Below are 27,811 nucleotides of genomic sequence, written 5' to 3'. Positions count from 1 at the left end.
AGTGAGTGTGTGTGTGTGTGTGTGTGTGTGTGAGAGAGAGAGTGTGAGAGAGAGGAGTGTGTGTGTGCGCGTCACTCTGCACTGACAATATCACAGTGGACCTGACAGAGAGACTGAAAGATTCAGTTCAATTCCACATGCAATATGGTGACTGCCGTATATGAAGTAAAACAGTTACAGGTCTTTGAAAGTATTATTAGACTTCTGTGCAAGCCATGGATTGTCAGTAACAAACAAATCTGATCTTTATTTGTCTGAACACAAGGTTGCTCATAAGTGTAATTGGTACTTTAATATTTTGGGCCAATGGTCAATCGTCGATTTGGTGATTGACTGGAGACTACTTGTAGAAAAAGAGGGGCAGAACTGATCACTGCTTCGTGGTGAGTTGGATATCGTATCACACAGAATGCTGGTGAGATTTACTTGGTAAAACCTGGTGAGCTTTCTGGGTTGCTTGGAAACAAATTTAACTGAGTATAAATGGAAGTTAGATGCAAAATGTGGTGATTTTTTTTAACTTGAATACTGTAGAGGAGATGATTTAAATATGCTGCACAAGAATAAAGAATAAGAAGAACAGTAAATATGCTTAAAGTTCAGCTTAATAATTGATTAGGAACTTTTTGTTTTCACTAGGACTGATTTGTTTGAATGAGTGCATACATGTGTGATTATTGGTGGAGGAGTTACTGTGATGAAAGCACTATAGCCTTTTAATGATCCAATTCATATCACACAGTTGATAAAAAATGGTCATTATAAAACATAAGATGACAATAAAATACAAATGAAGTTCTACGTGACATAATAGTAATGATGAATAATTTTCAAAGCTTAGCTTTATGTTTGTATACATATATCATTACTCAAAAGTAGCATACTGCTATTTAAAATCTATTCATATTTCAGATCTCTGAATACACAAAACTCCCCTCACACTGTACTCTTCACATCAATCACTATGGAGTAGTGCACTAGCTCTGCGTACTCCTGCCCTCTGACCGTCTTGAGTTCTGGTGATCGTGGATCCTGCATCAGGGCAGCCAGAGCCCCTTGCTTCTTCCAGTCCTTTATGTACAAGACATTTACACTGATCAATTTAAATGGTCATTGACATTGAACAATTAAAAATATAATTAAAGATGTTATTACCTGGGATGATGGATGAGTTCCTTCATTTCTTTTGCTACATAGGCAAAAAGAAGTGGAACAATTACTTTGCACCAAGTGAGTAAGTGCAGGTAACCTGAAGTCCATAGAAATATTATACCAGAATTTGACAGTTATAATGTACAATAGAAAACCCAACTGCTGTCCTGGAATGAAGAATAGTTTGGTAGTGCATGAATATAGCTGATTTCAATAAAAGAGTTTATTACCAGGTTAAGTGTGTGTGTGTGTGTGGGGGGGGGGGGGGGATCATCAAATATGAAATAATCAAGCACCATACGGTGCTTCATTATAGCCTTTTACCATCCCTGAGTTAGAAGTCACTTATATCCATTGTCATAAAAATAATCTGATTTGCTGAACAAATGGTGGTTAATGTGGCAATATGTATCCTCTGTTTATATAAACCACTGCATATCCTGTTTATGAAGAGCATGTCACGCAGATCTAGGTGTACTACCTTGTTTCCTGTTTTGTCTACAGTCTCACCTATGTCTGGAAAACCAACAAAACAGCTGTTAGTCACCTGTGCTCGTGGTAAAATTAGCAGCAACTCACCAGAATATGCAAAGTATGACCATCAATATGAGGGTGATTGCAACAGCAGAGGAGAAACAGATCAGGATAATCATCACTGTATTTCAGAAAAAGAGCACATTAAAAATGAGCCAAAGTTACCCATTAAATGTTGAAGAAAGTATATCATCTGAGATACTGTATCAAGTGAGGATAACAAGGCCCACTGTAGAGACATTGCAATGGGCTATAGCAGGGGTGTTAAACCTGATCCATAAAGGGCCTTGTGGCTGCAGGTTTTCATTCCAGCCATGCAGCAGCACACCTGACTTGGCTCATTCAATCAACTGAACTGTCTTCACACAGTCAAATACTTGCAGCCACACCCACCCTTGATTAAAGGGTGGGTGTGTCAGTTGATTGAATAAGCCAAATCAGGGTGCTGCTGCATGGCTGGAATGAAAACCTGCAGCCACACGGCCCTTTATGGATCAGGTTTGACACCCCTGGGCTATAGCCATCATAGGACAAAGTAGTAAATACTCACTGCTGTGGATTTCCTGGCTGGTTACATCCACCAGAACAGTGACCGTGGCATTGTGATGGCACCAGGAAGCAATGCATGTGTACAAACCAGCATCACTCTCTGACACTTGCTCAGCAAAAACCAGGGCCATACCAACAGTGTGTGCAGAAAGTCCATTGGATCTAATGTTACCCAAGCACAGACATCAAACATTAAACGACAATCATTGATATGCAAGAGCTGTAATAATATATAATCATTGAGTAAGAAAAACATTTTGAGTGAATGTGGACTATTTTTGGAGACATACAGTTATAAATATGTCAAAAGACTGGGAGGAAATGTGCATTTTTTAGGTTGAAATATTTTTTCTTAAATGTTGTATTGTAATGAGTACATGAACATTTTGTCACCCTGACTGATCATACCTGAAACATTTGATATTATATGCTGATGCATTTCCATTAACTCTAAAAATTATCCTTTGATTGGAAACGTGTTCCTTCAATGCCACTCTGTGCAAGCCAGTATGCTGCCCATGGCTCCCATGCAATGGAATAGTTTTGTTCAAAACCACGATAGATGAGACAACTGCAGAATGAAAACTCAATCAGAAATATGTATTTTCACTGCATGTTATTAAAATATATACATCAATTGATGACATGACACAGACCTTTGCTGTCCAACATTTTTTTCCTTTAAAAATTCAATGCCTAATAGATATTAATCATACCTAGTACATTTCATAAACGGTTAAAATAATCACCTTTTGTGATTAATTATTCTAAATTAATATATCAATATTTGCCATGAAAAGCATTTAAAATATTAATATTCAAAAGGATTTTAGTAGATGACAATAGACATTATAAACTTTAAAGGATCAACATCTCTTTTCCCCCATACATTCAGAACATTTTTTTTACTGTTCTGTGCCGAGTTTCCCAAAAGCATTGTAGCACAAAGATCATAGTTAAATGGTAAAGCAAGCAGCACAATGAACAGTCTCTCTCCTAGTTAAGATGCTCTTAGTGTTAAGAGGCTTTTGGGAAACCCACCACTGTTGTCCGTCCATCCATCCATTATCTGTAACCGCTTATCCTGTGTGAGGTCACAGGCAAGCTGGAGCCTATCCCAGCAGACTATGGGTGAAAGGCAGGGTACACCCTGGACAAGTTGCCAGGTCATCGCAGGGCTGACACATAAAGACAAACAACCATTCATGGTCAATTTAGAGCCTCCAATTAACCTAAACTGCATGTCTTTGGACTGTGGTGGAACCCAGAGCACCTGGAGGAAACCCATGCAGACACGAGGAGAACATGCAAACTCCACACAGAAAGGCCCCTGTCAGCCACTGGGCTTGAACCCAGGACGTTCTTGCTGTGAGGCAACAGTGCTAACCACTACACCACCATGCCGCCCCACCACTGTTATGTTGAGGTGATATATCAGACTTGAACTACTCTGATGGTACGAAAATTCCTCACTGCAGAAATTGCACAGAATGGTTCTGTTATCAACAGTTCCATCTGGGCATTTTTAAATGTAAATTTTTTAAACGTAAATGTAAATTCACATAAACGTCCATTCACTCAGCCAAGCAATGTTTTTTTTCATCTGCCTCCATCATGTTTGCAAATCCACTTTAGATGGTTTTATTTATATTCAAATTGTGCTATGCACAGTAATATATGGGGTCAAAGGGCATTGTAGTGTCATTAATCTGCATTCATTTTTTGCCATGTTATTTTTTTCCATAATTACATAATTGAAATAAACATACTTTGACAACCCATATATATACTATACATTTATGGATATAAAAAGTGTACACTCCCTGTTAAAATGATAGGTTTTTCTGATGAAATAAATGAGACCATGATAAATAATTTCAAACTTTCCCCACCTTTAATGTGACCTATAACCTATACAATTCAATTGAAAGACAAACAAATCTGTTAGGGGGGGAAAACACAAAAAATAAAAAATATACAATAAGCTGGTTGTATAAGTGTACACACCCTTAAACTAATACTTTGTTGAGACACCTTTTGATTTAATTATAGCATTCAGTCTTTTTGGGTACACATCTGCAATCAATTAAAATGACTAACCCCAAATAAAGTTCAGACATTTACTCAGTTGCATCCTCCAGCAAAATCCATGGTTTGCAGAGAGCTTACAAAGCATCAATGGGATCTCATTGTTGAAAGGTATCAGTAAGGAGAAGGGTACAAAATAATTTCCACAGCATTAGATATACCATGGAGCACAGTGAAGACAGTCATCAAGAAGTGGAGAAAATATGGGACAACAGTGACATTACAGAGAACTGGATGTCCCTCCAAAATTGATGAAAAGACAAGACGAAAACTGGTCAGGGAGGCTGCCAAGAGGCCCACAGCAACACTGAAGGAGCTGCAGGAATTTCTGGCAAGTACTGGCTGTGTACTACATGTGACAACAATCTTCTGTATTCTCCATATGTCTGGACTATGGGGTAGGGTCGCAAGACGGAAGCCTTTTCTTACAAAGAAAAACATCCAGGCCCAGCTAAATTTTGCAAAAAACAAAACAAAACATCAACTCTTCCAAAAGCATGTGGGAAAATGTGTTATGGTCTGATGAAACCAATGTTGAACTTTTTGGCCACAATTCCAAAAGGTATCTTTGGCATAAAAACAACACTGCGCATCATCAAAAGAACACCATACCCATGGTGAAGCATGGTGGTGGCAGCGTCATGTTTTGGGCTTGTTTTTCTTCAGCTGGAACAGGGGCTTTAGTCAAGGTGGAGGGAATCATGAACAGTTCTAAATACCAGTCAATTTTGGCCCAAAACCTTCAGGCATCTGCTAGAAAGCTGAAGATGAAGGGGAATTTCATCTTTCAGCATGACAGTGACCCCAAGTAGACATTGAGCTCAACAAAAGAATGGCTTCACCAGAAGAAAATTAAAGTTTTGGAATGGCCCAGCCAGAGCCCAGACCTAAATCCAATTGAAAATCTGTGGAGTGACCTGAAGAGGGCTGTGCACAAGAGATGCCCTTGTGATCTGACAGATTTGACGCACTTTTGCAAGGAAGAGTGGGCAAATATTGTCACGTCTAGCTGTGGCAGGCTGATAGACTCCTAACCAAAAAGACTGAATGCTGTAATAAAATCAAAAGGTGCTTCAACAAAGTATGCACACATAAGTGTGCACACTTATGTAAGCAGCTTATTATATGTTTATTTTAAATTTTCCCCCTAACAGATTTGTTTGTTTTCATTTGAATTGTACAGGTTATAGTTCATATTAAAGGTGGGAAAAGTTTTGAAATTATTTATTGTGGTCTTAGGTTTTTCTGATGTAAAACAAAAATCATTTTAATGGGGTGTGCATACTTTTTATATCCATTCTACTATATATATCATCATCATCATCAGCAGCAGTAGCATCGCAGTCTCAAAAGATCATGCTGACTGTGCCCCTGGAGATGTAGCTTATGTTTTTGGTTTGCACTGTCTGCTATGGCTGTGCTGCCTGATGCGTGAATGACAGTCCCTGCTGCAATTGAATTCAGGGACACTGGGATTTGATACCCCTTGCTTCCTCCACATTCTTCTTTCCTTTGCAAGCAGACCTCTCTTTCTGTCTGCCTCTTGGATCCCTTTGTAGACAGCCTGTCGCCAGGAAGGTTGATCTCTGGCTTGAAGTTCCCAGCTGTCTATGCAGATGTCACAAGCCTTAAGGTCTCTTTTAAGGACATCCTTGAACCGGAGTAAGGGGCATCCAACTCTATGAGTGCCTTGGGAAAGTTCACCATATAAGATATCTTTTGGCAGTCTCCCATCTTCCATGCGACAAACATGCCCCGACCACCGCAAGCAGTGTTGGCTCAGCAGGGAGTATATGCTTGGGACATTGGTGCATTCAAGAATGTCATGATGTGGGATTCAGTCCTGTCAGCTGATGCCCAGGATGCATTTAAGGCATCGCATATGGAAGGTGTTCAGCCTTCGCTTCAGGACTCACTACCATACAGTAAGGTACTGAGGACACAAGCCTGATATACATGGATCTTTGTGTGTACTGTCAGGGATTTGTTGTCCCAGACTCTATCAGCCAGCCTGGCCATCAAGGTTGACCTTTCCAAGACGTCGATCAAGTTCAACATCAAGTGAGAGGGTGTTGCTGATAGTGGAACCTAGGTAGACAAAGCTGCCCACATTTTCAAGGATGTCACAGCCGATGGTGATTGATGGAGAACTGACGGCACCTTGTACACTCACATTGGCTTTCTTTATGCTGATGATGAGTCCAAATTGTTTACATGCATCAGCAAAACAGTCACTCAGTCTCTGGAGTACATCTTCGGTGTGGACTACAAAGGCCGCATCATCAGCGAAGAGCATCTCCCTGATAAGTATTGTCCTGATTTTGGTCCTTGAACGTAGGTGTGCAAGGTTGTTGTTAGGGTATTGCTGGGATTCGAACCTGGTTCGTTGGTGTGATAATCCAGCAAACCCCCACTAGGCCACCAGGGGAATGACTCAAATGCAGAGGCGTGAGGCGGAAGTAGAAAAAGAATCAAAAGGTTTATTTAAACTATATACACTATATACAGGGCAAAACAAAAGACAAAAAAAAACCAAAGAGTATAATCCAAAAGAAAAGCAAAGTGCAAAAATTCAAAAGCTAAGAAGATCAAAAAACACAGTACAAAGGAAACTGGAGATAAACATAACAGCACAAAGACTCCGTGACAAGAGGACTGAACTCAGGGGTATAAATAGACAAACTAATTAAGGACACAGGTGAAGATAATTAGGCAATTAACACAAACACAAAACACAGGAACAGTGGCGGCCTCTAGAGGCCAAAATAAACATGACATGAAAAGGAAATAACAGCGGCCTCTAGAGGCCAAAACAGTCCTAGTCCTAACAGGACCCCCCCCCTCTAGGAGCGTCTCCTGACGTTCCCAGGGCGATCCGGATGGGCCGAATGGAAGTCCCGACATAGTTCTTTATCAAGGACATCCCGAGCAGGAACCCAGCAGCGCTCCTCAGGACCATAGCCCTCCCAGTCCACCAGATATTGCAACCCGCCGCGGACCCGGCGGGAGTCAAGCAGGCGATTCACAGTGAACACAGTCTGCCCCTGGAATATGCGGGGGGGTGGGGGGTTCCTAGGGGCAGGGGCATACGTAGACGTCAGTACGGGCCGTAACAGGGAAACATGGAAAGTGGGGTTGATCCTCAGAGTCCGGGGCAACTGGAGCCGGTAGGAGACAGGGTTCACCCTGCGCACCACCTTGAAGGGGCCAATGTAGCGAGGAGCAAGCTTGCGGTTCTCCACCCGCAGTGGAAGGTCCTTAGTGGACAGCCAAACACGCTGCCCAGGGCGGAAAGCGTGTGCAGGTCTTCTATGGCGGTTGGCCTGAGTCTGGTTGGTTCTGGAGGTCTGTATGAGGGTCTTCCTGACCTTGATCCAGGTCTTGCGACACCGTCTCACATATTGGTTGACCGAGGGCACCCCCGCGTCCTCCTCCTGGTCCGGGAACAGAGGTGGCTGGAACCCGAATTGGCACTGGAATGGCGACAGCTTGGTGGCCGATGACTGCAGGGTGTTGTGGGACGTACAAGAGGCCTGGTGGCCCCGTCCCAGGACCGGGGTCCTGGCGTTGGGCTCGTCGGACAGCCTCCTCAATACCCCAGCGGACAGGGGCCACAATCCGGGACACAGGGATAATAGGCCCGACTTCATTCTCCCTGTTAGTGGCAGAGAACAGTCTGGACAGTGCGTCAGGTTTGGTGTTCTTGGAGCCGGGGCGGTATGAGAGGGTGAAGTCAAACCGACTGAAAAACAGGGCCCACCTAGCCTGTCGAGGGTTCAGTCTCTTGGCTTGCTGGAGGTACTCCAGGTTCTTGTGGTCAGTCCAAACCAGGAATGGATGTTGTGCTCCCTCCAGCCAGTGCCTCCACTCCTCAAGGGCCAGTTTGACCGCTAGCAGTTCTCGATCCCCCACATCGTACCGGGACTCAGCAGGACTCAGGCGGTGGGAGAAGTAAGCGCAGGGGTGCAGCTTTCCTTCCGAACGTTGAGAGAGCACCGCGCCGACACCACTGTCCGAGGCGTCCACCTCCACGATGAATGGTTGGGAGGTGTCCGGGAGAACCAGAATGGGTGCCGTGCAGAAGCGGTCCTTGAGGTCTTTGAACGCCTTTTCTGCCTGAGGAGACCAGCCATAGATCCACCTGTCCCTTTGGTGAGGTCTGACATGGGTGCTGCCACAGAACTGAAGTTCCTGATGAACTTGCGGTAGAAGTTAGCGAATCCTAAGAACCGCTGAACCTCCTTAACGGACTTGGGAGTAGGCCAATCCCGGACGGCCAGGGTCTTGGCAGGGTCCATTTGGAGTTGGCCTGTCCGTACAATAAATCCCAGAAAGGAGACCTCGGGAACATGAAATTCGCATTTCTGGGCCTTGGCGAACAGATTGTTCTGTAGCAGCCTCTGGAGAACCTGGCGGACATGGTGGCGGTGCTCCTGCACGGTCTTGGAAAAGATAAGGATGTCGTCGAGGTAGACAAAAACGTATAGGTTAATCATGTCCCTTAAGACGTCGTTGATTAGGGCCTGAAAAACAGCTGGTGCGTTGGTGAGTCCGAAGGGCATCACCTGGTATTCGTAGTGCCCAGACGGGGTGTTAAAGGCAGTCTTCCACTCGTCTCCCTGTCGGATACGGATGAGGTGGTATGCGTTCCGTAGGTCCAACTTGGTGAAGACGGTGGCGCCTTGGAGCAGGTCGAAAGCTGTGGACATCAGCGGAAGGGGATATCGGTTGCGCACAGTGATCTTATTCAGGCCCCTGTAATCAATACATGGTCGGAGCCCCCCATCCTTCTTGCCGACAAAGAAGAAGCCGGCTCCAGCAGGTGAAGTGGAGGGTCGAATAAACCCAGAGACCAGGGCATCTTTGAGGTATTCCTCCATGGCCTTGCGTTCTGGCTGAGAGAGTGAAAACAGTCTGCCACGAGGAGGGGTAGTCCCAGGGAGCAAGTCGATGGCACAGTCGTAGGCCCGGTGCGGAGGAAGAACGGCGGCCCTGCTCTTGCTGAATACCTCCTTGAGATCCCAGTACTCTGTGGGAACTTGAGATAACTCGGTGAGATCAGGGGGCTCGGCAGGAGACACAGGAGAGCTAGAGAGCAGACAAGAGGCATGGCATGCAGGGCCCCATTCCACAACCTGGCTTGTTACCCAGTCTATGCGAGGGTTGTGGCGAGTAAGCCAAGGAAGGCCTAGAATAACTGGGAACTCAGGTGAAGGAATCAGGTGCAGGGATATTTCTTCCTTGTGACCTTGAGACTGGAGGAAAACTGGAGAAGTAACTTGGGTGACTCTTCCATCACCTAACGCTTGGCCATCGAGGGCAGACACAGACAGTGGGACTTCAAGAGGTGCAGTCGGAATATTGATGCTTTGGGCGAAGTGAATATCCATAAAGTTCCCAGCCGCCCCTGAGTCTATCAAAGCTTGACAAGAGTGGACAGACTCACCCCAGGAGATGGAGACCGGGATGTAGATTCCTTGGCCAGGGAGTCCGGGAGAGAGGGTAGGCCCCGTCACAACCCTCCCTCGGCTGGACGGGGCGGTCCTTTTCCCAAGAGTTCGGGACATGATGCTCGGAAGTGACCAGGCTTGCCACAGTAGATGCAGCACTTGTCCCTCCTTCTGCGCTCCCTCTCAGATGCGGAGAGGCGAGTACGACCCACTTGCATGGGTTCTGGACAGTCACTGAAGGAGGTAGACGGTCTCCAGGTAGAGGTAGGGAGGCTGGGGGGGCTCAAGGCTTGGTGGCGTTCTCTCATCCTGTTGTCCAGACGAATAGCATGTGAGATGAGGGTTTCGAGGTCACTTGGGCATCCAATAGAGGCCAGACCGTCCTTGATGGGGTCAGACAGACCATGGTGGAAGGCTGACACCAGGGCAGTCTCGTTCCATCCACTTACTGCTGCGAGTGTTCGGAACGAGATGGCGTAACCTGCGACGCTTCCTCCTTGCCGGATGGACATGAGCTTTCGGGCTGCGTCGGTACTGATGTCTGCCTGATCGAAGACCCGAAGCATCTCTTCAGAAAACAGCTGGAAATCAAAGCACTCAGGTCCCTGTCTTTGCCAGATAGCAGTAGCCCAGGCTCGCGCCTTACCAGCTAATAAGGTGATCACAAAGGCAATCTTGCGGCGATCCGTGGTGTAGGTGGTAGGCTGAAGCTCAAAGGTGAGTTGACACTGGGTAAGGAACTCTCGGCACTCACTGTGCTTGCCGTCATACCTCTGTGGTGCAGGAAGGCTGGGTTCGCGAGGTGAAGAAGGCAGCATTGCAGGAGGCACTGGAGCAGGAGTGGGAGCTGGATCAGGAGCAGGAACTGGATCAGGAGCAGGAGATGCAGGCAGAGATGTCAGCTGTGCCAGGGTTTTCCCAATTTGCTGAAGCAGTTCCTCGTGGCGAGCGAGGGCCTCACGTTGGCTGGTGAGCGTACGTCCATGAGCGTCCATGGTCGCTCCGAAGCGTGTCAAAGCTGCCATAATTCCCTGAAGGTTGACCGGGTAGACAGTTGAAGCAGCCTCTGCTGAGTCGGTCATGACGGAGTCTTTCTGTTAGGGTATTGCTGGGATTCGAACCTGGTTCGTTGGTGTGATAATCCAGCAAACCCCCACTAGGCCACCAGGGGAATGACTCAAATGCAGAGGCGTGAGGCGGAAGTAGAAAAAGAATCAAAAGGTTTATTTAAACTATATACACTATATACAGGGCAAAACAAAAGACAAAAAAAAACCAAAGAGTATAATCCAAAAGAAAAGCAAAGTGCAAAAATTCAAAAGCTAAGAAGATCAAAAAACACAGTACAAAGGAAACTGGAGATAAACATAACAGCACAAAGACTCCGTGACAAGAGGACTGAACTCAGGGGTATAAATAGACAAACTAATTAAGGACACAGGTGAAGATAATTAGGCAATTAACACAAACACAAAACACAGGAACAGTGGCGGCCTCTAGAGGCCAAAATAAACATGACATGAAAAGGAAATAACAGCGGCCTCTAGAGGCCAAAACAGTCCTAGTCCTAACAGTTGTACTGCTTTCCATCTATTCTGCTGTGTATGTAGACACTATCAGTAGATGTGTCAAAAGCGTATGTCAGCAGGAGTGAGAAGATCCCAAAAAGTGTTGGTGCAAGCCTTGCTTGACTCCACTCTTGATGGGAAATCTGTCAGAAAATGAACCCTCATACAAGACAGTTCCTTTCATGCCTGTGTGGAAGGACATGATCATGCTGTGGAGCTTAGGTGGGTAACCAGTCTTCTTGAGCATTTCAAATAGCCCCTTATACAATGGTCGACCTTGCTCTCTGCTCATCTCCTGAAGCTGACAGAGGGAAAAGATCATGTTTGTAGTTGATCTGCCTGCCCTGAAGCCGCACTGAGTCTCTGGGTGAATACGGTCTGCTCGGAGCTGTAGTCTGTTCAGGAGGATGTGAGCATAAACCTTGCCAACAATGCACAGTACGGAGATACCTCTATAATTGTTGCTATCACTCCTTTATTCTTGTAGATCATTATGATGATGGCATCTTGCATGTCTTGGGGGACTCCTCCTTCCTCCCAGTAGAGACAGAGTAGTTCATACAAGGGTTGGAGCAGGGCAGGCTTTCCATAATTTATGACTTCAGGAGGGATGTTGTCACCACCTGGAGCCTTCCCCAGTGCAAAGGTATCTAAAGCCTTACTTAGTTCTTCCATCGATGGTACTTCATCAGGCTCTTCCATGATGGGCAGTTTTTCTATATGCTGGAGGCCATCATCAGAAACAATTGATTCCTGAGAGTATAATTGGGAGTAATGTTCCACCCATCTGACCATCTGTTTCCCTTGGTCAATGATCATCTCTCCAGTTAGAGATCTGAGAGGAGCAGTGCCTTTGATGTCAGGGCCCAGAGCTGTCTTGATGCCACTGAACATTCCCCGAATATCACCAGTCTCAACACTGTACTGAATTTCAGTACACAGGTGTTGCCAGTAGCCCTGCGATAACCTGGCAACTTGTCCAAGGTGTACCCCGCCTCTTGCCCATAGTCAGCTGGGATAGACTCCAGCTTGCCTGCGACCCTGTAGAACAGGATAAGCGGCTACAGATAATGGATGGATGAATGGATGGATGGAAGGTGTTGCCAGTATTCATTGGCACACTATCGAGCAAGACATTGAGTATTTCTACAGGCATCTCTTAGAGCTGTCAGATTGCACTGTGTGGGGTGTTTCTTGTAACCCAGATGGGCTTTCCGTTTGGCCACGATTGCTGGTTCCATCTTTGGAAGGTGAGCATTAAACCAGTCTTGGCTGGGGCATTCTTTCTTGCCAAGTATGGATAGTGCTGTATTGTATATGGAGTCCTTCATAGCCCTCCACATTGTGGTGGCATCATGCTTTGGAAATGTCTGGAGGACACGATCAAGGGATCAACATATTCCTCAACCTTATGAGGAATTAACATTTGTGCACTGTTGATTTGAGGGCAAGCTCTAGGTTGAGATTGGTGGAGCTTGCGCAGGAGAAGTCATACTTTACTGCACACTAGGGTGTGATTTGTGTCACAATCTGCACCATGGTAGCTTCTAGTCATAAGAACACTGTTGAGAGATGTTCATCTGGTTGAGCTGGTGCCAGCGATGAGATCTGGGGTGTTTCCATGATACTTTATGGGGCTGCCTGCACTTGAATAAGGTGTTGGTGACACAGAGGTTATGATAGGTACACAGCTCCAATTCTCATTGATCTTCCCAGTACCATGATGCCCAATGCAGACAGGCCATGACTGATGATCTGCTCCAACCCTAGCATTAAAATCACCAAGAAACAAGGACTCTCCTTTTGGGCATTTTTTAATCATTTCATCTAACTGTTCGTAGAACTGATCTTTCTCATCTTCTATGGCAGACAGGGTTGGAGGATGCTGAGGATGCTAACAGGCCCTGCAGCAGTGCTCAGACAGATTAACAGGAGAGTTTAGAGCCACCTGATGGTAGGTGGATGGCAGACAGCAGTGTATTCTTGATGGCAAAGCCAACTCCATGTATACAGGGCTCCTCATGCTCTTTGCTCTTCCAGAAGAATGGGTAATTCTCTTCTCTTAAGGAGCCACTGGCAGGGAGCCTAGTCTCTTGGAGAGCAGCAATGTTGATGTTTAATTTAGTAAGCTCTCTATCAATAATGGCTGTCTTTCTCGAGTCAGTCATCTTGTTTGGGTTGTCAGAAATCCCTGTGCACATGTTCCAGCTTGCTATATGAAGAGCTGGAGTCTTCTTTTATCTATCTGTTTGCTTGCCTGGTGCAGAGTTTCCATCTGCTTGTCATGCCTATAATAGTACAATAAGCCCTAGACACCCACTGGAGCAGGCAGACATTGGCGAACCGACAGCTTATTGACCGGGGGCTGCCCGGCTTGAAGCGAGCGGTAGTCAATCAGTGAGATGCGGTGACCCCTCCCACTGTCAAAGCTGACTCATGGCGCCCTTTCCTTATGCCAATCAAGAAAGGCTTATAACCCGTAGACTGCCAGTTTCCATGTTGTGTCCTCACTGGGGTGAGACTGGAGTGTCCTCTCCAGGGTGCAGGCCTGGGCTGAAAATGTGGAGATCCTGGGGTGCCCAGTCATCAGGGTCCCCCTCTCAACTTTGCTGATGTGGTCCAAAGGAATGGATAGCATGACATTTGGCATCAATTTGGCTGCAGGAGCTGCCAGATAGTGACAAACATGTTTCTCAACCACCTCAGGGGCTCCACTCCTGATTTCCTATAGGGTTTGCTCCCTTAGCCTTTGTCTCTCCAAAGGCAGTGGTGATTTACTGTCAGGGTTTATTCCCTTAGCCTTGGTCATATTGGATAACCTGCAAGGCAGTAGGTGGATTTGAAGTCAGAGTTACCTTCTCCTATCCTTTGCCTAAAGAGGCCCAACCTACATGGCAGCAGGTGATTGGATTGGTAAATGTCAGAGCATAAAACCAGACACTGGTGGGTCATGCACACTGTACCTCTGGGGCTCCAACCTACTCCGAGATCCCTCACAGTCTAGCCTGGGGCCGCAAGGTGCCCAGTATCCGTGGTGAGCCAGCGAGGAGGCACTGTAAGAGTCTTGACCAGTAAAGCTGTAAAAGCATCAGGAGAGGACTTACACATTGCCTCTCTTTTCATTCTATACAGAGTTATATAGGTGGTGGCTGTAGCTGTAAGCGAGAAAGACAAGCAAACTACGCTATACTACAACACTACAGGTTACAGGCCCTGTGCTCTAAGTACACCACACCAAACTTATATATATATTTAATTTTTTCTGTAATTTGACTATTTTCTACATTGTAGAACAATACTGAAGACAGCTCAAATCAGTATATTTGTATAGCGCTTTTAAAGCCAAACAAAACTCAACAAAATAAACTCCATTTACTAATCATGGCAAGTGATCTGATGTGCCTCTCTCTCTGGGCATGTTTAAATTAAAAACAAAACTTTATAACAATTTATCTATTTTAAACTTATGATATTGGTAAAAATAGGCTTAACTGGGCACGGCCATTTGCACTGAAACTGGATATATGTTTGTGATATAGCTTTCCCACTAGTACACCATTTACCTTAGTAACACAGCACCATCAAATAAAGGCTTTTAATTCTACATAAAAATTCCCAGGTGCTGGAGCGCAGCTCCTCACTGCTCTGTGTGTGTGTGCGCGCGCGCGTGCTCACTGCTGCAGACAGGTTAAATGCAGAAAACGAATTTCACTGTGCTGTAATGTGTGCGTGACAAGATTAAGTCTGCAGGTGTGGCAGGAAAGCCAGACAATTCCGTCCCCTTTCAGGAGGCAGGGATTGAAGGTGAGGTATGTACAGTGGTGCTTGAAAGTTTGTGAACCCTTTAGAATTTTCTATATTTCTGCATAAATATGACCTAAAACATCATCAGATTTTCACACAAGTCCTAAAAGTAGCTGAAGAGAACCCAGTTAAATAAATGAGACAAAAATATTATACTTGGTCATTTATTTATTGAGGAAAATGATCTAATATTACATATCTGTGAGTGGCAAAAGTATGTGAACCTCTAGGATTAGCAGCTAATTTGAAGGTGAAATTAGAGACAGGTGTTTTCAATCAATGGGATGACAATCAGGTGTGAATGGGCACCCTGTTTTACTGAAAGAACAGGGATCTATCAAACTCTGATCTTCACAACACAAGTTTGTGGAAGTGTATCATGGCACGAACAAAGGAGATTTCTGAGGACCTCAGGAAAAGTGTTGTTGATGCTCATCAGGCTGGAAAAGGTTACAAAACCATCTCTAAAGAGTTTGGACTCCACCAATCCACAGTCAGACAGATTGTGTACAAATGGAGGAAATTCAAGACCATTGTTACCCTCCCCAGGAGTGGTCAACCAACAAAGATCACTCCAAGAGCAAGGCGTATAATAGTCATTGAGGTCACAAAGGACCCCAGGGTAACTTCTAAGCAACTGAAGGCCTCTCTCACATTGGCTAATGTTAATGTTCATGAGTCCACCATCAGGAGAGCACTGAACAACAATGGTGTGCATGGCAGGGTTGCAAGGAGAAGGCCACTGCTCTCCAAAAAGAACATTGCTGCTTGTCTGCAGTTTGCTAAGGATCACGTGGACAAGCCAGAAGCCTATTGGATATTTTGTGGATAGATGAGACCAAACTAGAACTTTTTGGTTTAAATGAGAAGCATTATGTTTGGAGAAAGGAAAGCACTGCATTCCAGCATAAGAACCTTATCCCATCTGTGAAACATGGTGATGGCGGTATCATGGTTTGGGCCTGTTTTGCTGCATCTGGGCCAGGACGGCTTGCCATCATTGATGGAACAATGAATTCTGAATTTTACCAGCAAATTCTAAAGGAAAATGTCAGGACATCTGTCCATGAACTGAATCTCAAGAGAGGGTGGGTCATGCAGCAAGACAACGACCCTAAGCACACAAGTCATTCTACCAAAGAATGGTTAAAGAAGAATAAAGTTAATGTTTTGGAATGGCCAAGTCAAAGTTCTGACCTTAATCCAATCGAAATGTTGTGGAAGGACCTGAAGCAGGTAGTTCATGTGAGGAAACCCACCAACATCCCAGAGTTGAAGCTGTTCTGTACAGAGGAATAGGCTAAAATTCCTCCAAGCCGGTGTGCAGGACTGATCAACAGTTACTGGAAACATTTAGTTGCAGTTGCTGCACAAGGGGTTCACATCAGATACTGAAAGCAAAGGTTCACATACTTTTGCCACTCACAGATATGTAATATTTGATCATTTTCCTCAATAAATAAATGACCAAGTATAACATTTTTGTCTCATTTGTTTAACTGGGTTATCTTCATCTACTTTTAGGACTTGTGTGAAAATCTGACAAAGTTTTAGGTCATATTTATGCATAAATATAGAAAATTCTAAAGGGTTCACAAACTTTCAAGCACCACTGTACATGGGGATGTTCATGAGTATCTACTGATGCCCCTCAATATCAAATTCAGCACAGTAAAGCATAGTGTGATGGCAGAAGTTAGTCCTTGCCTCATTCATTGGACAGAATGGACAGAAATAGACGAACAGAGTGGACATGCAAAAAATGTGTCTGCTCGCCCCAAGACCAAACAATCCTAATCTTATCTGCTTTCAGCTCCCTGAGACAGCACCAGCCTCGGCCAAGGCTGTTGCCGGGACAACATTTCCCCCTGAAGGTCACTGCTGTGAGACGCTCTCGCATTCCTCACATTCCTTCCCCCACTTCCCACGGTCGCTGCTTTCACCCCCAGTGTGACAAGCGGGTGCGTGACCAGTACCCTCATGGCTGCAGGAGCGGACGGCTGCTTGCTTGCGCTGGGTTACCGCTACCTCCTCCCCTCCCCCTTACCCCCCGATCCCCCCCTTCCCCCCCAAGTCCCGTGTTTTCATGTTGTAAAGTGTACTTGTGTTTTTTGTGCTTATGTGCTGAGGTTTTTTTTAAATGTTCCCACACTGTACTCCTTGCAGGAGCATAGGGTGGGGGTTGCTTTTTTCTCCTCTCCTTTCCTCATGTTCTCTGTAATTTCTTTTTTCCCTGTCTTCCTCTCCTGTCTACTCCCCCTCTGTTAATTGTGTATGTATGTATGTAAGGGCAGGTTGATGGTCAGTTTCACTGGTACAGTGATAATAAAGGGTTCATTCATTCATTCATCTACTAATTCTGGGAAGAAATTGGCCTGGGTTTTGGGTGCTGGTAAAAAGCTTCTTTGTGGATCGTTCCTGCAGCAGTGAAAATTGGGTGTGTTACGGTGCAGCATTATCTGGAGAGGCAGTTACAGAGTCATCTGCGTTGGCTCTGTGCCAGATGAACACAGAGGGTGGGAAGAGCTCAGCCCCACCACTCTCTGCTGGGATTTCCCTTTGGGATTTTCTGTTGGAGCAGTTGCAAGACGAAACCCTGAGGCATGCTTTTGGCCAAGTGAAAGTAATTGATGGTCAAGACCTCCAACCTAATGTTGACTTTTCTACTCATATTTTTCAGTTGTTAAAGATTCGTTATATTGAGTGATGCAGGATACTCAAACAGGAGGCAAAACAACCCAGTTGTTTGTTTCAAAGGGCCATAAGGAATTTTTGTTCCATGCGGCTCATCGTAATCCCATGGTGGGTCATTTAGGTCAGGATAAAACACTGAACTGTCTCATGGCATCTCACTGTCCCTCACAGCACAGGTTGCCAAGTTGGAGGAGGAATTCTGCAATGGAGGAATATGTTTTCACCTCTACTTTAGAGCAGGGGTTCTTAACCTTTTCTGCTTTGAGGCCTACCTATTCATACTTGTAACGAGTTGGGGCCTGTTAAAAAAAATCCCCAATTATTTTGGCTAGTAGAATCTAATAATCTACTGTAAAGTGTATTAACGGAATGCAACATCACTCCCTGTTACAAATGGGAGCCCAGTAATTAAATAAATGCAATAAAAACAAACTGTTTTTAATTGTAGGTATTGTATTTAAAACTGTATGGATGTGCCAGAAGCCAACATAAAATCATGCATGCAGGGCATTCTCAGTCAAAAGGGATTAATAATCCAGAAGTGGAGTCTGTTCGATTAACACAAGAACTTGTTAATAAACACAAGAACTTGTTAATAGAAAATTATCCATCTGTTGAGTTCCCCAACATCTCAAACTACCTGGTGCTGCAGACATCGTTCTACACAGACACACAGGTGAAAACCTGGAAGAGCATGGAGGCACACAACTTTTTATATGTGGCTGGGTTAAAGATCTGGGGATCAGGATAGATCGACAGCGGTAGACAGATCTAAGTGCAGGAAAAGTGTTTATTAGCAGGCGTGATATTTACAAAAGCAAAACAGAAAACAAAATATTTAAACAGTGTTATAAACATGGCTAGAAACAAATGTGACAGTGATAATGCTTTGCAAAGCCTCTGTGTAAACACCATCCGTATCTGCTGATTGCGCTCAAATCAGTACCAGGTGTTTCCCATAATGATCGGGTTCCAAGTGTGCGCACAATGTGGTCCATGAGTGCGCAGCCGCTTGAGCTGCACCAGACTCAAGCACACAAAGGTGTGACAGTCAAGTGTTCACCTACTGTGTGACCACAACTTTTAGCTCATGTGTACATTGCCACCAAAATGCCTTATTTCCACTGATAACCCATCACAAAGCATCGCAAGCTGCAGTGTGACTGTAGCTTAATGAGGTGGATGTGACATTGGATGCAACCCAGCAATTGTACCTTACTATGAGTAAAAAATTAACTTCAACTTGAACAAAATTTACGGTCCACTATATGGCGCTTTGCAGCCCATTAATGGGCCATAGCCCAGTGGTTGAAAAACACTGCTTTAGAGTACCATATTGAGACACCACATTCTCAGACTAAACCTGCCAGACTCAACCCTGTGGAGATTCATCCAGGTGCTCCAGTTTCCTTACAAAGACCAGGAAGTACTTCCTGCCTCTCTTACAAACTTGAATCAAGATGCCCACACTGACAAGTTAATTGACCCACAGGGTGAAACGATATAATTGATGTGATGTGCAAACAAGTGATGGAAATCTGGTCACACAAATATCACTACTACAATGTTTTATTTATTTATTTATTTTTTGCGCAGGTGCCCCATGCTGCACCTAACAAGATCCCACCCTGGGCGGCTGCCCATGTCGCCCATGCCTAAATCCACCACTGATCACCTCTCAGCAAGCAGGTTCTGGGTTCGAACATGCCAGCTGACCAGGGCTTTTGTATGTGTGAAGTTTGCATGTTCTCCCTATGTCTGCATGGGTTTCCTTTAGGAGCTCTAATTTCCTCCAAAGTCCAATGACATACAAATTAGGTCAATTGGCTACTCTAAAGTGCCCATAGGTGTGAATGTAAGTGTGAATGACTGTCTGTCATTCTGTGCTAGGCCCACAAAAGACTGGCAACCTGTCCAAGGTATACCCTGCCTCTTGCCCAATGTCTGCTGGGATTGGCTCCAGCTCACCAACGATCCACAATGAATTAAGCAGTATAGAAAATGAATAAATGTACAAATGAATGAATGAATGAAACTAAGACATGAAAACCTCTTTCATTATGACAGGATGGAATTATTGGTTGGTATGGAAGAATTTGAGTGGCGTGCACAGAGCCATGACCTTAACCCCACTGGACAATTTTGGGATGAATTGGAACTCAGATCACACGCCTTACATCAACTGTCTCACCTCATTAATGTTCTTTTGGATGAGTACAAATCCTAACTATGTTCTAAATTGCAAATAAAATTTTCTCAGGAGTGTGGATGCTGTTACCGCAAGAAAGGGTTGCCCATGGTTTTGGAAAAGGATGTTCAAAACTCCGGTGTCCATATACTTTTGGCCATATAGTGTATATGTACTGAACATTGCAAATTGTGGCAGCGGGGGCGTGGCAGGAGTCTGTGAATGGAGGGTGGGGTCGGGGAAGGTAAGTGGCTAAGTCATTCCACCTGCTGTCAATTAGTGTGTGTGTGTGTGTGTGTGTGTGTGTGTGTGTATCTGTTTGTTACAGAGACAGAGCATAAAAGGAGAGAGAGAGCAGAGAAAGAGAGCTCTCTCCCCAACCACAATACATGTGTGTGAGTGAGTGATGGATGGAAGGAAGGAAGGAAGGAAGGAAGGAAGGAAGGAAGCAAGCAAGCAAGCTGAAAAGCCAAATAAAAAGATATTCATACAAATATCAACTCTCACCTGCCGTGCTTCTGTGCTCCACCCACATCAGGAAATTTTACACAAATGTTCCAACACTTGCTAAATATACTTGATTTTTATAAATATTTCTCTTTTTTTTCTTTCAAAATTCTCATTTGTCAGTGATCTACTTACAGTAATTTGGGACATGTATGGTACTCCTTTCAACTTCCCCGTACTTGTTTTGGCTCACACATGTCAAGCTCTTTCCCTCATGCTGGCAGAGTTGAAATTTATAAATGCATTTGACTAGCTCCTTACTGCCATCTCTTGTGGTATTTCTGGTCAAACATAAGGCAGTTTTATTGGTATCAGAAATGACCCAGGAGATGTTGGTTATGGACCCATCACGTTTGTATTTGCACACAGCAGCCCAGTGTGTGGAATCTTTCTGCAAACCAACGCCCACGTAAGGTCTGGGTGGTCCTAATGGAAGACAGGTGACAGTTTTACATTTACATTAATTAATGCAATGCCAGTGATCGCACAACAGTTTAGGGTTTGTGCTAGTGACTTAGGGTTTGAGCAGTTGATAGTTAAGAGGCTTGCTTGGGATAACAGTTAAAATTTTAGGATCTGAACTCACAAAGGCACCTTTGTGAGTTCAGATCCTAAAATTTTAACTGTTATCCCAAGCAAGCCTCTTAACTATCAACTGCTCCTGAGCTGTTGAATAATGGTCAAATCTGTTTCCTGTTGTCAACTTTCATGTTGGGGGGCAGTGGCCCCTTTGGGGATAAATAACTTTAATTAAATCAATAAAACAAAGCAATCAACCTTAACATTAATTTATTTCAGACGCTAACTTTAGGACACTGTCTTTAGGAACCCACTGTAGTTTTTGGTATCATAACTTAATATTCATAGATCAATACAATGGTGTAAAACATACCTATTAAAGGGATATGAATGCTCTTTTGTACCGGTTTCTCTAACCCCTGGTGGTGCACCACACAAGTTACTGTGCATCCTGCATAAGAATAAACTGGGAGCCGTGCCATTTTCCAAACCACACTGTGGTCCTGCTGACTTCCAGACGCAACATTTCCAGGCTCAGTGGCATTGATTTCACTTCTGCAGTCATCTGTATCCAAAGTAATATTGGCATCAGGAGACACATTATCTGCCCTGCATTTCACCTCTGTATACTCAATCCCATTCTCCCAAGATGTGTTGGAGAGCAGTGTCACGTAGATAGGAGCTGTGAGGAATTAAAGTGATTTAAGAATGATGTAGTAATGCTTTATATTGAAGCAGCAATGTGAATTGTAAATCATTTTGCCATTGTTAATTGCTGTTTGACATACCACAAACAGAGATCTACAGTGGTGCTTGAAAGTTTGTGAACCCTTTAGAATTTTCTATATTTCTGCATAAATATGACCTAAAACATCATCAGATTTTCACACAAGTCCTAAAAGTAGATAAAGAGAACCCAGTTAAACAAATGAGACAAAAATATTATACTTGGTCATTTATTTCTTGAGGAAAATGATCCAATATTACATATCTGTGAGTGGCAAAAATATGTGAACCTTTGCTTTCAGTATCTGGTGTGACCTCCTTGTGCAGCAACAACTGCAACTAAACATTTCCGGTAACTGTTGATCAGTCCTGCACACTGGCTTGGAGGAATTTTAGCCCATTCTTCCATACAGAACAGCTTCAACTCTGGGATGTTGGTGGGTTTCCTCACATGAACTGCTCGCTTCAGGTCCTTCCACAACATTTCAATTGGATTAAGGTCAGGACTTTGACTTGGCCATTCCAAAACATTAACTTTATTAACTGTTAATATTATAGTCAGGCTGTCTGTTGTTGCCCAAATGAGGATGGGTTCCCTTTTGAGTCTGGTTCCTCTCGAGGTTTCTTCCTCATGTCATTTGAGGGAGTTTTTCCTTGCCACTGTCGCCACAGGCTTGCTCATTGGGGATAGATTAGGGATAAAATTAGCTCATGTTTTAAGTCGTTCAAATTCTGTAAAGCTGCTTTGCGACAATGTTTATTGTTAAAAGCGCTGTACAAATAAACTTGATTTTTTTTTTTTATTCTTCTTTAACCATTCTTTGGTAGAATGACTTGTGTGCTTAGGATCGTTGTCTTGCTGCATGACCCACCTTCTCTGTAGATTCAGTTCATGGACGGATGCCCTGACATTTTCCTTAAGAAATTGCTGGTATAATTCAGAATTCATTGTTCCATCAATGATGGCAAGCCGTCCTAGCCCCGATGCAGCAAAACAGGCCCAAACCATGATACTACCACCACCATGTTTCACAGATGGGATAAGGTTCTTATGCTGGAATGCAGTGTTTTCCTTTCTCCAAACATAACACTTCTCATTTAAACCAAAAAGTTCTATTTTGGTCTCATCCGTCCACAAACCTTTTTTCCAATAGCCTTCTGGCTTGTCCATGTGATCTTTAGCAAACTGCAGATGGGCAGCAATGTTCTTTTTGGAGAACAGTGGCTTTCTCCTTGCAACCCTGCCATGCACACCATTGTTGTTCAGTGTTCTGATGGTGGACTCATGAACATTAACATTAGCCAATGTGAGAGAGGCCTTCAGTTGCTTAGAAGTTACCCTGGGGTCCTTTGTAACCTCACTGACTATTACACGCCTTGCTCTTGGAGTGATCTTTGTTGGTTGACCACTCCTAGGAAGGGTAACAATGGTCTTAAATTTCCTCCATTTGTACACAATCTGTCTGACTGTGGATTGGTGGAGTCCAAACTCTTTAGAGATGTTTTTGTAACTTTTTTCGGCCTGATGAGCATCAACAATGCTTCTTCTGAGGTCCTCAGAAATCTCCTTTGTTCGTGCCATGATACACTTCCACAAACATGTGCTGTGAAGATAGATACATCCCTGTTCTTTAAATAAAACAGGGTGCCCACTCACACCTGATTGGCATCCGACTGATTGAAAACCCCTGACTCTAATTTCACCTTCAAATTAACTGCTAATCCTAGAGTTTCACATACTTTTGCCACTCACAAATATGTAATATTGGATCATTTTCCTCAATAAATAATTGACCAAGTATAATATTTTTGTCTCATTTGTTAACTGGGTTCTCTTTATCTACTTCTAGGACTTGTGTGAAAATCTGATTATGTTTTAGGTCATATTTATCCAGAAATATAGAAAATATAGAAAATTCTAAAGGGTTCACAAGCTTTCAATCACCACTGTATAATATATAATATATACTTCACTCTTGAGGCAAGCAAGCAGGAAGCATTAAGATACCCCCCACTTACATTCGGGGGTAAAAGTAACTAAAAGAAGAAGTAAGAGGTTACAGGTAAACCATACCTTTTATTAGATTTTATTAGATTTTAAAGGTACTATGCAGTAAAGGTACTCTGCAGAATTGGTGAGCCACACTGATATATTAGTACCAACATGAATATTTGTAAATATAACTGTTTATTTACAAAAGGCCCATAGATCATAAGTGTACCTAATAAACTGAAATTATCTGGTAATTTAATTTAAATTGTGGTTTCAGATTAAAAAAAAAAACCCTTTTCCTTTTATGTCAAGATGAGGATATATTTGCCAAGTAGACGACAATTTATTTCAGTCACTGAATAAGAGCATCTACTGGGTGTTAACTGAATTCTGCATCATATCGTCTGCACTTTGGAATGATTCATCCCAATGGCTGACAGACAGAGGTGGAAAAACTGGATTGACAAAGTAAAAGTCCTGCTTAGGTTTTCCTTCTGCCTGTGCTCTCAACACAGGTGATTTCACCAATTAGCTCATCAACCTGGCTAAGGGGATGTGGTAATTAGGATCAGCTGGTTCACTGAATTGGCTGGAGCAAAAATGTGGCAGGGTTTTTACTTTCTGCACCCGGGTTTTTCCACCTCTGCTGACAGACACACTGTCTTGTATTCCTTGTCATGTCCCTTTTCTACAATAGAATATGAAATATTGAGAAACTAGAAACACTGTGATATACCTGGTATTCGGACTCTGGGCTTCACTTCTATTTCAAACTGTAAAGATGCTGTATGTCTGTAGTAGAAGACTTGGCACTGGTATTGACCCGCATGATTTGCCCCAATAGGACCTTTTATCATGAGACCACTGACAACCACTTTCACATCCTCTGACAGAGGTTCACCATCTCTGAGAAGCAGAGAAACATAAAGCAACCATCCCAACACCTTGTGCTTCCCGATACTCAAATACAAAAGATACAACTATCTATCTGATACATGAACATCATTGAGCAATGTTTCTGCCATACCCTTAGTAAATGTCTGTGTAAGAGGATAAAACATCAAGATTAATAGATATTAAGAATTCTCACTTTGTACAATTAATTTGATAACTTGGGACATTTCCCAACACTTCCATGCTGATTCTGATGTCACTGTCCTCTTCTTCTAAGATCAACAAATCAGAGGTGTTTAAATGGTTCACCTGAATACTGCTGTTTGTCAGCTGAAGAGAGGTAAGATCTAGAAAATGAGAGATGCAGTGAAGGCATTAAATAATTAATTTGCATGCATAACTCTTTTAATACATGCATGTGTGATATAAAACTTTTTTGGACTTTTTAATCAGTGTAGATAATTATAGTGATACTCACAGTATGTTGGCAGCGTAACAGTTTTCTTTATGGCAAAAACATGTGGGTAACCAAAAATGCAGGTGATATTTTCACCCTCATAATCATCTAATGGGAAGCAGTGAGAACTAGAAACTGTTTGAGAACTTGAACTAGATTCATTCAAATGAGCAGAGCATGATGTGTCTGCAGATTCAGGTTGGATCCAAATGATTGATGGAGGAGGCCTCCCTCTTTTTGCTCTGCAGAGAACTTCAAGGTAGGCTTTTCCTTCTTTTTCAATCATGGACACTTCCAAGGTTACGTTTGGAGGAACTTAAAAGGGAAAATGGAAAAGGTTAGATAGATAGATAGATAGATAGATAGATAGATAGATAGATAGATAGATAGATAGATAGATAGATAGATAGATGGGGTGGAGGATGAAGAATGTAAATATCTTATATATACATATATAATCAAAAGAGGAGGAATATTTTATCAGAATATTTTAAAAATGGTCATTCTAACCTATTTGGATGAGAATTAACATGTTATTAGTAAAAAGTGAAAAATATAATTTAGAAGAAAAATTTATGAATGTGATTTATGTTATGTGTTAAGCAACAGTTTCAGAAGTGGGTTAGTTGAGGTGAGGATTTAAACTATACAGGAAACACCTGCCATGCAGAAAGATATCATCTGAAGTATAGCCAAGTTAAGGCAAGAAACAGAATTACACAGACACACCCTCACATACATTATACATACAGTATTCTGTGAAAGAGCAAAAGAGAAAGAAATAAAGATACACAAATGCACACATGCATCTTTGCAAATTCATATATATATATATATATATATATATATATATATATATATATATATATATATATAATTTTATTACCCATAAGGCATACACATGTGATTAGTAAGACTGTTTTCATGCTCAAAGTGCAAAAAGAAGTCTGAGTATTATAGTGAAGTAACATTCAAATAACCTACCAAATGTCTGTAGCTCTATAAAAGTTGTGCTTGGTTCAGTCAAAGCTGGGTGCTGAATCACACAGGCAACACTACTCTCATTATTCAAGTGGATGGGGAAACGTAGCATGCTGACAATACTGGCTGTGCCATTTGGCAGTGTGGAGTGTTTGTTGTGGATGGAGAAAATGCCCTCACTGGGTGGACCCCCACGGATGTCCCAATGGAGACTTGCACTGGGCTTGGCATAGGAAGCTGAACAGAAGATGCTTTGGTAATGAGTTCCATTCAAAACTTCTTCCTCTGCATGGATTTTCACATGGGGCTGAGCTTGAGAAGGAAAACATTGTATATCAGGCATGTCAGGCTTAGGTTCTGTGCTACTAGCTGGAAGGTTATGAGTTAAATTCCTAAGACTGCAATAGAGATACTGTTCAGGCTTTGAGCAAATACTTTTAACCTTTAACTATTGAGCACTATGTGTAGATTTGCAATTAATGTGCCAGAGGTTTAAATGTAAAAAGAAAAAAAACCCTTCAAAATAAAGCAACAACATGTTTTAGTCTTAAAGGGTACCTGCAGCAAAAATAAACCTAGGCTAGAAATGTTACACATTTTGCACAAATGGGGTGGCACGGTGGTGTAGTGGTTAGCGCTGTCGCCTCACAGCAAGAAGGTCCGGGTTCGAGTCCCATGGCCGGCGAGGGCCTTTCTGTGCGGAGTTTGCATGTTCTCCCCGTGTCCGCGTGGGTTTCCTCTGGGTGCTCCGGTTTCCCCCACAGTCCAAAGACATGCAGGTTAGGTTAACTGGTGAGTCTAAATTGACCGTAGGTGTGAATGTGAGTGTGGATGGTTGTCTGTGTCTATGTGTCAGCCCTGTGATGACCTGGCGACTTGTCCAGGGTGTACCCCACCTTTCGCCTGTAGTCAGCTGGGATAGGCTCCAGCTTGCCTGCGACCCTGTAGGACAGGATAAAGCAGCTAGAGATAATGAGATGAGATGAGATTTTGCACAAATGCATTTTGACTACGGTGTATTGTCACACTGTGTCACATAAAGCAGTGCTTTAAATTTCTTTTGCATATCCACTCACTTTAGTCCCACTTCAAAGTATTACCATATTGTCATTTTGTGGGTGGTATCAAAGGTCAGCATGATGTAGAATCATTGATAGGTTTTCTGTGTCTTGATTGGCTCACTGCTCCTGACATCATGATGTAGCCAGATGTACGAAACATTGTTGGAAAAATGGCAAACACATTGGTTGCAAAAATAATAAATATGACAATAAGGGAAAGGATTTTTCTGTGTTACATTGCTTGGTTGTCAGCAATGGAAGTGATTTGCTAAACAGTGGCTACACAACTTGGGAACAGGTTAAACTTTAGAAACACTCTCCTTTGGTAGTAATTCTGTTGTTTGTGAGGAGCATTTTGAGCCCAATTGCTTTGAAAGGACTCTACAGGCCGAGCTCTTGGGCTACACAGGTCGCGTTAGACTCAAACCCGATGCTGTGCCAACAACATGGTTCAGGCCATGCAAACTGATTAACAAGAAGAAATGCGAGAAAGGTACATTTAATTTATTAGTTCAAATATAATATAAGTTACAGAAAGTGTTAAATCTAGATTTAGGCCTAGGTCAAAAAAGTTGCTTGGACAAAAAAAAAAGTGTTGATTCACTGTCAAACTTTCAGTGGCTTTCATATATATTTATTCTATTCA

The 27,811-nt window shown here is 43.3% G+C and overlaps 1 protein-coding gene across 2 annotated transcripts in view; it reads right to left on the bottom strand.

Annotated features, from left to right (window-relative positions):
• Positions 1–220: 220 nt before the first annotated feature.
• Positions 221–27,811, bottom strand: part of si:ch211-149e23.4 (uncharacterized) — a 44,402-nt gene continuing 16,811 nt past the window's right edge. Inside the window, exons 3-13 of one of the 2 annotated variants that reach the window (XM_060943718.1) lie at positions 26,108–26,416; positions 25,145–25,438; positions 24,863–25,013; positions 24,509–24,678; positions 21,427–21,735; positions 20,670–20,960; positions 2,644–2,806; positions 2,237–2,397; positions 1,732–1,807; positions 1,156–1,189; positions 221–1,071 (exon numbers count right to left, since the gene is read on the bottom strand). In XM_060943718.1, the coding sequence (XP_060799701.1) occupies positions 937–1,071; positions 1,156–1,189; positions 1,732–1,807; positions 2,237–2,397; positions 2,644–2,806; positions 20,670–20,960; positions 21,427–21,735; positions 24,509–24,678; positions 24,863–25,013; positions 25,145–25,438; positions 26,108–26,416 (2,093 nt within the window). In that variant the 3' untranslated portion in view covers positions 221–936. Of the gene's footprint in view, positions 1,072–1,155; positions 1,190–1,731; positions 1,808–2,236; positions 2,398–2,643; positions 2,807–14,304; positions 14,419–20,669; positions 20,961–21,426; positions 21,736–24,508; positions 24,679–24,862; positions 25,014–25,144; positions 25,439–26,107; positions 26,417–27,811 lie in introns of those variants that run through there. The other variant, XM_060943719.1, reaches the window with a different exon arrangement.

Source organism: Neoarius graeffei, chromosome 17 (assembly GCF_027579695.1).
Source record: "Neoarius graeffei isolate fNeoGra1 chromosome 17, fNeoGra1.pri, whole genome shotgun sequence".
In the NCBI taxonomy this organism is placed as follows: domain Eukaryota; kingdom Metazoa; phylum Chordata; class Actinopteri; order Siluriformes; family Ariidae; genus Neoarius; species Neoarius graeffei.
This window is presented reverse-complemented; position numbering and strand designations above follow the sequence as displayed.